Below are 10522 nucleotides of genomic sequence, written 5' to 3' on the forward strand. Positions count from 1 at the left end.
AAAAAGACTAACAAAATTGACAAATCCCAGCAAGACTGGTAATCAAAATAAATAAATTAAAAGGATCAAATTATCAAAATCAAATGAAAAAAGAGTATCAGTAGAGATCCTACAGACACTGCAGATATAACTGAAGGGTATCAAAAAAATCTGTAAGTCAAAAAATTATCATTTTAGAAGAAACGGACAAATTCCTTATGAAAATCATGACTGACCAAAATGAATATAAGAAGTAATAGATATTCTCAATAGTTATCTATTCAAAAAAACAAATCCATTATCACAAGCCTGTCCACAAAGAGAAGTAAAACAAGGCAAATATACATACATATAGTACATACTACATAATTTGATATTTATGATGTTTAAGAATAGGCAAAGCTAATCTATCACGATACAAGTTGGAATAGCAGTTATCTTTTCCAGACGGTAGAAGGCAGGGGTGGTAATCGCTGGAACAAAGTCCAAGGTAAGCTTGGACAGCATCAATAATGTTCCATTTCTTGATCTCAGTAGTGGTTTCTGGGGGAAACAAAAGGTCGCTTTCTTCTCTGTCAGAAAGCATATAGATTGGGACATTGTAGATATCAGAACCTAGGAGAGTTAAAATTTTTAGATTGCTACTGATTTTTATAGCTTCCCTAGAGAATTCAGAAACACTAAGAAAAGTAAGTGACTAAACAAATAAAATACAATGAAATATTTCCACTTCAAAAATAAGGCTGAGAGAAAGAATCAAGACCCAGGAATATAAGAATAAAGGGATGTTGGAAAAAATGGAGTCAACACACCTAACTTTTGAATGAATGTCATAAAATCTAAATCTATGCCATTTAAAAAACATTGTTTTACCTTGTCTAACCATAAAAATATCAGTTAAATATGTCTAAAATCATGAATCCAAAGAAAAATATTTTCTGTTTTGTGTCACACAGAAACCTGCCATCTTCAAACATTAAGATGATTATTTAAGAAAATTTATTGACATACTATGGAATAAGACAATGTTTTTCAAATAGCATGCACAAAAGTGTTTCCTCCTACTTCCAAAGGAAATCTAGATAACCAAATCAGAAAATCACAAACTACAGTATGAGAGACTGATTAGTCAGGATCTCCTAGAAGGGATTATGAACAATCAGTATTAGATACCCCTTCTGCAAGCTTTGTCCAAAACATGTAAACACAGTTTCCTCATCCATAAAACAGAAATAATAACATTTGTAACATTTAACTTTACAAGGCTATTTTGTGAATCAAATGAGGGTAAAAGCTAACATTTACTAGTGCACAGTGTGTGAAATGCAATTCTTATTCTTTTGTGTATATTATCTCATTTAATCCTCAGAACATCCTTATGTGGTAGGTACTGTAATTATTTATTTTAAAGATTAGGAAGTTGAGGCAAAGGGAAAGTAGGTAATTTGTCCAAGGACATTTAGCTAGAAAGTGGTGTAGCCCAGAATTAAACCCATGTATTTTGACTCTAGAACTCACAAATACATAGAACTGAGAGGCATGAAAGATAGAAAGCACCAAAAAATGTAAGCAGCAATCCTAGAATCTATTTCTCTTGTCTTATTTGGAAGATCAAATCAGAGTCACCACCAGAGAGCTGGAAAAAAACTGGGGTATGTCAGGTCAACAAAAAACACTCTGAGCTAGTATTCTACATGGTTTTTAAATGACATAATCAAATTTGCAATGAAATCAGTGGAAGAAGTGAGGACAAATATTCCTGACAAGGCTGAGATCATAAAAATTAGGGTAACTGGGAAGGATAACTAGGAAGACTAGAACATGGAGTTCGTAATGTTCAGGGAAGTAAAGCATGTGATATGAGCAGAGAGAGAACTGTATTCTCTGAAAATACTCAACTTTAACCCAAGAAGTAATGTCAGATCCAAAGAGTCACCGTGACGAAGGCTAAGAACACCCCGGTTCAGGTACCTGTTCACCTCAAAGGACTCACCACAAAATTAGTTAATATTCAGATCCTTTGGTAGAGCAGGGGTTTACAAAGCCTTTTCTACCATGATCCACATAAAGAAACAGATTTGACATCACGATGCAGGAACTTCATACAAAAATAAATATATACACATACATTAGTATTAGAAAACTACAGGTTTTCCTTAAATAATGTACTCTGACATTTTCTATTCTAGTCCATTTCTTTTTTTTTTTTTTTTAAATATTTATCATGAACTATTAGCCTGATTTCATGGCCTACCAATGGGTTTTGACCCACAGTCAGAAAAAACAGTGGGTTAGATGAAGGCCAAGAGCAAGCTGGTGAGCAGGTGTGGCCTTGCAACCAGGATAAGAATAGCTTGTGTGTGGGTGGCATGTTCATCACCTTGTGTGGCTCTTGCAGAGAGAACAGGGCACCCAGCATTTGAAGCATTCCTCACATACACTGTACCTCTACTTACTAAATCATACTTTACTCTGCTTCACCACAAGCCCCTTAACAATCGGAAGGCTTTCAGGCTTGCCCTTTATACATAGGTGTGACAAGACAACTGAGCTGTAAGGAACCAAACTTTCTCTCTGAGAGTTTCCAAATAAGCCTCTGAGTGGATGGTTAAGGTGCAAAATCACATCCTATTTGATATTTAAATTCCTCAGAATTCTGTGCTTTTTAACTACTAGACGCTATCTACCTTGTGTTTCTTTGATTTTCCTTGTAAATAATGTTCCCTGGTTTGGTCTGTTTTGTATACTATACAATTTAATTACAGACTCCACTCTCATTCTTTGTATTGTTTGTTTTCAAATATAAAATATCATCATTGAAAAGCTTGGAAACAAAAATTATTAAAATTTTTCTCTAGATTGAAATTTCAATAATATTTTATACTCAATTGGATTTCTTGTGGGGTTTCCATCCATGAGCAGAAAAGCTACCAATCATGTTCAGATAGTTAGCCTGAATAAAAAGAAACAATAAAGAATTTGTGTTCAGGAGGCTCACCCCCAAGAGTGAAGACAAGAGGGAAATACAGGTGTTAGCAGTTGTCCATGAGGCCTGGCAAATACAGCAATGAATGAATCTAGGAGGGGCAGAAATGAGAAAAGTCTGGGCTTGTGAAAATATTTTCAAGAATGTCAAAATGTGAGGGTATGTAAACAGAAATCACACTGTAGTGTTGGTATGTACGCTTGAGGCTAAAGAAAACATCCTTGGAATGATTCATGATGACAACACCTGGAAAGGGGCAGAGCTAGATGAAAAGACACAAAACCAGGTCTGGGAGGCAGGAATGCAGAGGGGAAAAGCAGGCAAACACCATCTTTGAACACATGTTCTCACACCATGCACAAGAAATCTCTATACCATGATTTTCAAGTGCCATTTTAAGTACTCTATAAGAGAATTAAATAAAATCAAACTTGATTTAAAGAAAATACTTATTGATTACGTGCAAGATCTTACACTAGGTGCTGTGTGTCCTAGAAAGGAAAGGAAGCGAGAAGGGACAGGGAGTGGGGATGAGAGGAAGTAAGATGGCGGAAGGGTTGGGGGAAGAAATGTCCACCTCTAGTTGTAATGCAGGCAGAAGAAGGAAGTGCTAGCACAGAAATTTGCATAGAGGCTCCAAGATGAGGGCAAGATAGAAGAAAATACGCCTGAGGCAACAAGCTGCCCAATGTGGCTGCACCTCAGGGAACATGAGGTGCACAACAGGAAAGGAAACAAAGGGCAAGTTCCTTCTTCCCCTTCCAGTCCCCCAAACTCAAACAATATGTGTTCTTTTAGGTCTGGCTTCTTTAACTCCACATAATGTTTTTGAGGTTCATCCATGTTGGAGCATGTGTCAGCATTTCTCTTTTATAGTGTATTCCATTGTACATATATGCCATATTTTATTTGCCCACTCACCAGTGATAGACATTGGGTTGTTTCCAATTTGGGGTTATTATAAATAATACTGCTGTAAACATTCACTCACAAGTCTTTGTGTGGACATATATCTCATTTCTCTTGGGCGATATACCTATGAGTGGAATTGCTGGGTCACAGGGCAAATTTAAGTTTAACTTTTTAAGAAACGGTCTAACTGGTTTCCAAAGTGGCTGCACAATTTTGCATTCCCACCAGCAACATATGAGTTTCTGTTTCTTCACATCCTTTCCAACATATATTTTGATTATAGCTATACTACTGGCTGTGACGTGGTACCTCACCATGGTTTTAATTTACATTGCCCTAATGACTAAGCAGTGCCTCCTTCCTGGTCCACCTGAACTCTGGATTTCATTTGCTTAGGGACCTGCCTGCAACAACTACCTACGTCTACAAGATTTTGTTCTGTCAGTAGATAAATATGATTGAGGTCCTCCCATCTTTAAAAACAAAACCAAAATGGCCCTCCTGTCCATAAAAAAGTTGTCTCCATGATTTCCACTTCATCACATTCACCTCTCTACAGCATGACTAACAGAGAAACATTTGTTTTTCCTAAGAAATTATTATATTAATAGTATACTCCAGGGAAACTCCAATTCCAGTATTATGCATCCATTATTTTCATTTTTGGCTTAGTCTATGAGGGTGCTTTTCATGTGATCTAGTTTTCTAACTCAGTCTCAACCTTCCCTTAGATTCACTACTTTAGATGCTGGGAAGTTACTTGGGATTTTTGCTTGAATCCCACATGAGTATCTTTTTCAACACAGAACAATGTCTATATCAGAGATAAAAAGAAAAACTGACCATCTATATCAGTATCTTGTACTTAGTTTAATAACTATTAATAGTACTCATCAAATATATAACACTGAAAAATGAAAGGTCCTTATTCAACAAAGTTGGAAAATATCTGCAAAAGGAAATGAAAACAAAATTGCCCCACTAGAGATCAACCTATTCCTTCTTAAACTTTGTCCATCAATGTTCTACCACCAAGAATTCAAATTCTGAAGTTTCCCTTTCTAAACCTACTGACTCTTCCTTCAATCTACACAAACACCTTTAATGAAACTTTCTGACTCATCACAAACTCTAGTCCTTCAACCTCGCCCTATTCTCACACTCAAATCTTGTTGAATATTAAAAGATATTTGTGGGCCGGGCACGGTGGCTCACGCCTGTAATCCTAGCACTCTGGGAGGCCGAGGCGGGTGGATTATTAGAGCTCAGGAGTTCGAGACCAGCCTGAGCAAGAGCGAGACTCTGTCCCTACTAAAAAAATAGAAAGAAATTATCTGGACAACTAAAAATACATAGAAAAAATTAGCCGGGCATGGTGGCACATGCCTGTAGTCCCAGCTACTCGGGAGGCTGAGGCAGGAGGATCGCTTGAGCCCAGGAGTTTGAGGTTGCTGTGAGCTAGGATGACGCCACGGCACTCACTTTAGCGGGCAACAGAGTGAGACTCTGTCTCAAAAAAAAAAAAAAAAAAGATATTTGTGGTAGGCAGAATTCTAAGATAGTACCCCCCAAGATTCTCACCCCTAGCGTACACACCCTGTATAATTTCTTCAAGTATTAGGGAGGCTGGCGAATATATAGTAGACCCTTGCACAACATGGGTTTTAACTGCAAAGGTCCACTTATATGCAGATTTTCTTCCACCTCTGTCAACCCTGAGACAGCAAGACCAACCCCTCTTCTTCCTCTGGCTACTCAACATGAAGATGAAGATGAAGACCTTTATGATGATCCACTTCCCCTTAATGGATAGTAAATATATTTTCTCTTCCTCATAGTTTTCTTAATAACATTTTCTTTTCTCTAGTTTACTTTAAGAATACAGTATATAATACATATAACATACAAAATATATGCTAATTGACTATGCTATCGGTAAGGCCTCTGTTCAACAGTAGGTTATTAGTGGTCAAGTGTGGGAGAGTCAAAAGTTATATGCGGATTTTTGACTACTCCGGGGGTCGGTGTCCCTCACCTCCACGTTGCTCAACGGTTAAGTGTAATGGGATTTCACTACCATGATTAGATTACTAATCAGCTGACTTTGAATTCATCAAATGGAAATTGTCCTGGGTATGCCTGAGTTAGGTACGCTGTTTAAAAGCAACTACAGCATCAGAGAGATGTGTTCCAGCAGGCCTCAAACACAAAGCAAACTGCTATGTCGTGAGAGGAGGGGGCCACATGGCATGGACCTTTCCAGGAGCACAGCCTCTAAGAGCTGGAAGTCATCCCCACTAGCAAGAAAACAGAGAACTCAGTCCTATATCCCCAAGGAACTTAATTACACCAACAACCAGTGAACTTGTGGAGGACTACAGGTCCCAGATGAGATTGCAGCCCCTGTCGACAACTTGATTTCAATCTTGTGAGAGAGACCCTGAGCACAGAACTCAGCTAACCAGACTGTACCCAGACTATTGACCCAAGGACACTGTAAAATAATAAATTTGTATCATTTTTAAGCTGCCAAGTATGTAGCAATTTGTTATGCAGTAATAGATAACTAATAAGATATTTTAAAAATAGTATCTTCCTTTCCTTTTGTATCACACTGCAAAAAAAGTTAAGCAGATCATAAAATTTTAGCATGAGTATTTTCATGAAAGGGTAAAAAGAACTAGAAACCAACAAGATCTTCAACAGCATTTATAACCTAATTACAGCTTAGCTTGATACCACTCTCTTCAGGCATGGCTAAATTAAAACTGCCTAATCCTCTTACAATTCTGGCATCAGTGATAACGTGAACACTATAGTACCTCTGTCCTCCAGTGGGTTGCCAGCAAGGTTAATTGTGTGGAGTCCTGAGTTGGGATTATGCGCTAGAGCGCTGGCCAGTTTTTGTGCAAAATCTCTGCAAGTAAACAAAACAATAAGATTAAAAATAACACAAAGTATAAAACCGTTCAAATAAAACATTTAAAGCTTAGAACAGAGTAAAATCTAAAAAAGAAAACCTCCCATAAAATATTAGTCTATATATCATATATTTGTTAATAACCATTAACACTTCATTAGAGAATTTGTAAAGCCAGAATATAGTTCATTTTGATTGGCCAAAAGCAAAAAGAAAATATATAATTGCCCCTTTAAAGATACATTACTGCATGCTATTAATAGTACTTCTTGGCCCCTCCATAATTAAAAAAAAAATACTGGATTGAACCTGCCTTTCGTGAAAATTATAGTAGGCTATTCACTATATCTTATTTCTCATTTCATGCACTCATGAATGCAAAACTGATTACTCTAATTATTGAGTTTAAAGGCTACAATTTTAACAAAAATCAAAATCACTATTTTAGTTATGTTTAAGTCGAAATAACATACTTTGATGCTTTGATTATGAAACTGTCAACCTTCCTCACTTAGCAGCAGTAAAATCTTTGTTCTAATATATTTTAACTCTTAATGCTCTTAACAGTAAGGCTTGGGTAGTGACTACTAAACCACTAGGTAAAGACTATGGAAAAGTGTTAACTTGAAAAGGGAGAAATATGACTAAAACTTATCAAAGCAAAGCAGTAAAATCATATGAAGTATGTTATTACCACAACTATCAGCAGTGCTGATAATAAAAGGTACACATAGCATCTACAATGTGAAAGGCACTTTTTCAAGTACTTTACATATATTAATTCATTTATCATCACAACTTTAATTCTACAAAGCAGGCACTATTATTATTTCCATTTTAAAGGTGAAGAGACTGAGGCACAGAAAGCTTAAACAAGGCCAGGAGGCATCTGGCTCAAGGATCCATGCTCTTAGCCACCACACTATGTACCCTCAAAAATATCAAGGCCAGGTACAGTGGCTCACACCTGTAATCCTAGCACTCTGGGAGGCTGAGGTGAGAGGATCACTTGAGGCCAGGAGTTCAAGACCAGCCTGAGCACAACCAGGACCCTGTCTCTACAAAACATGGAAAAATTTTATGGGTGTGGTGGTATGTGCCTGTAGTCCCAACTATTTGGGAGGCTGAGGAAGGAGGATTGCTTGAGCCCAGGAGTTTCACGGTGCAGTGAGCTATGATAACGCCACTGCACTCTAGCCTAGGTGACAGAGCAAGATCTTGTCTCAAAAAAAAAAAAAAAAATCAAGTGACACAAAAGCAAGAGATGTTATCAAACCCTTGGTCTTCGTGATAATGATAGGGATCGTAGGTATTTTTTTCTTCAGCAGGGAAAGCACTGTGTATGTGAGTAGCCCAACTTTCTTCTAAAGTATGCATTAATTAGAAGAGCAAATAGTATAAAGTTTTAAAGTAACGTATTCGTATATTCAGGAAAATACTCACGTTCTAAGTCCAGCGTTTTCCAATACCAATTCTTCCAGTCGATTGGACCTACTCACCACCCTCAAGATCTGTTCACAGACATCAGTGGACTGTAACAGAAAACATTCTTTTATCACTCCATAAATCTAAAGAAAAAAGCTTCCCTTGATTGTTATAAATCTATGCAATGCAAAGTTTAAATTGAATACAGCATTCTTTCATACATTCATTCATTCAATACAGCTTGAATGAGCATCTACAACTATGTACTAGCACAATGAATATCCTGAGAATACAATAACACAAAGGACAAAGTCCCTGCCTTCAAAAGTGTGTCATCTAGCAGGAGAAACAATCAAGAAGAATGCTATAGTCAGTGTTTGTGTCCCCCCTCAAATCCACATGTTGAAAACCTAATGCCCCATGTGATGGTATTAGGAGGTAGAGCCTTTGGGAGATGACTAAGTCATGAGGATGGAGTCCTCATGAATGAGATTAGTGCCCTTATAAAAGAGGCCCCAGAAAGCTACCTTGCCCCTTACACCAAGGAAAGACACAGGTAGAAGACACCATGTAAGAACCAGAAAGTGGGCCCTCACCAGACACCAAATCTGCTAGAGCCTTGATCTTGGACTTCCTTGCCTCCAGAACTGTGAGAAATAAACCTCCATTATTTATAAGCCACCCAGTCTATGGTATTTTATTATAGCAGCCTGAAGGGACTAAGACAAAGAAAATATACAATAATAATTTTAAAAAAAACCATTTTGGTAGTGCTATGGGCACACATCACCAAAGAAAGTGATGTCTAAAATGGAGAACTGAAGACTAAGTGGTAGTGATGATGATAACAATGTTGAAAATATCTTTTACTGAGTTCTCACCATTGTGCCAGGCACTGAGTGAAGCCCTTTATGTGTATTTCAGTATTAAACCACTAGTTAAAAATTATTACTCCCTTTTCATAGATAAGAAAATTAAGATTTCAACATGTCACGTACTTTGATAGGGAGGCTAAATACTTGATAAATGCTAGCTAGTATTGGATGTTCCTATTAGTATCCCTAAAAGAGGGTAAAGTGGGAAATAATCTAATGATAGAAAAGAGTTAAATAAATAATTATCTCCTATGTTAATAAACATTATGTTTTTTAAAAAGCCATTATGGGTGCGCTCGGGAAGAATGTAGTAGCAGGTACTTGGGTGCACTGCAGTGGCATAGCCAGATGTACTAAGTGCTGGGATATGTGGTGAATGAAACAGATGAGACTTTGACTCTCACAGAACTTAAAATCCAGCAGAGCAGGTGTTTGCTGAAGATGACTTACTCAGATCACTACTACCTGGAAGTGATTGATAAATTCTGGGGCAAACCTTCAAGGAAGAAGCACGCAGGACAACATTGAGCCAGCAACTGAAGAAAAAGGCAAAGACGAGTGGCCAGAAAGACTTGAGTAAAAAAGCCCTCAGCAGGGCCAAACCAAAGCAAAGCAAGCCAAGCCCAGCCAAGCCCAATGGGCAGAAATGGAACCTCTCAATACAGCATGGGCCTTGTATGATGATGATGTGTGCTCTCAGACTAGCCCTCAAGCTCTTGAAGAGGATGGCTTCTCCGACTGTTCCATAGAACACATAATATGAGGTGAGTGTTCTAAACCCATCCTGGAAGAGAACTCACTTGTTAAGTCCTTCGAATACCTAGAAGAAGGATCAGAACAAGAGCTTTCTCAACAGGTTCTTGAAGCAAACTCCTTTCTGCAGTGTTCTTTAGAGTGCGTGGAACAAGGTACAAAACTAGAGCTTTCCCAAGAGATTGTTGGAGAGGATTCACTTGAGTATTCCGAGTACATGACAGGCAAGAAGCTTCCACCTGAAGGAATACCTGACATTAAATTATCAGATCCTAAACAATGCAGAATTTGCTAGAAAGAAGCCCCCCAAAAATAAAGAATATGATTCTCCACAAGCCATCACTTGTCCTCAGAGTGGATGCCTGTGAAGGTTGAGGAACAGAGCTGCCCTGAAAAAGCACCTCCTCATTCATGCTGCCCAAGACCACGTGTGTGCAGAATGTGGGAAGGTGTTCGCTGAGAGCTTCAAACTAAAGAGACGTCTTCTGGATCATACCGGAGAGAAGCCATTTCAGTGCACTTTTGAAGGGTGCAGAAAGCATTTTTCCCTGGACTTCAATTTGCATACACACGTATGCATACACACTTGGGAGAAACGTTTTCTGTGTCTTTGAAGGCTGAAGCAAGAGGTTTGTTTCTTTGATTATGAAACTGTCAACCTTCCTCACTTAG

General features: G+C 38.0%; 1 protein-coding gene and 1 pseudogene across 2 annotated transcripts in view; one reads left to right on the forward strand and one right to left on the reverse strand.

Annotated features, from left to right (window-relative positions):
* LRRC16A (leucine rich repeat containing 16A) overlaps window positions 1-10522 on the reverse strand; it is a 341663-nt gene that overhangs the window by 148870 nt on the left and 182271 nt on the right. For both annotated transcript variants that reach the window (XM_012638672.1, XM_012638671.1), the window contains exons 10-11: window positions 8241-8329; window positions 6700-6794 (exon numbers count right to left, since the gene is read on the reverse strand). In XM_012638672.1, the coding sequence (XP_012494126.1) occupies window positions 6700-6794; window positions 8241-8329 (184 nt within the window). The remainder of the gene's footprint in view (window positions 1-6699; window positions 6795-8240; window positions 8330-10522) is intronic.
* Window positions 9384-10464, forward strand: LOC105805624 (annotated as a pseudogene).

The sequence above is a fragment of the Propithecus coquereli genome, unplaced genomic scaffold (assembly GCF_000956105.1).
Source record: "Propithecus coquereli isolate 6110/MARCELLA unplaced genomic scaffold, Pcoq_1.0 Scaffold131, whole genome shotgun sequence".
NCBI classification, from domain to species: Eukaryota; Metazoa; Chordata; class Mammalia; order Primates; family Indriidae; genus Propithecus; species Propithecus coquereli.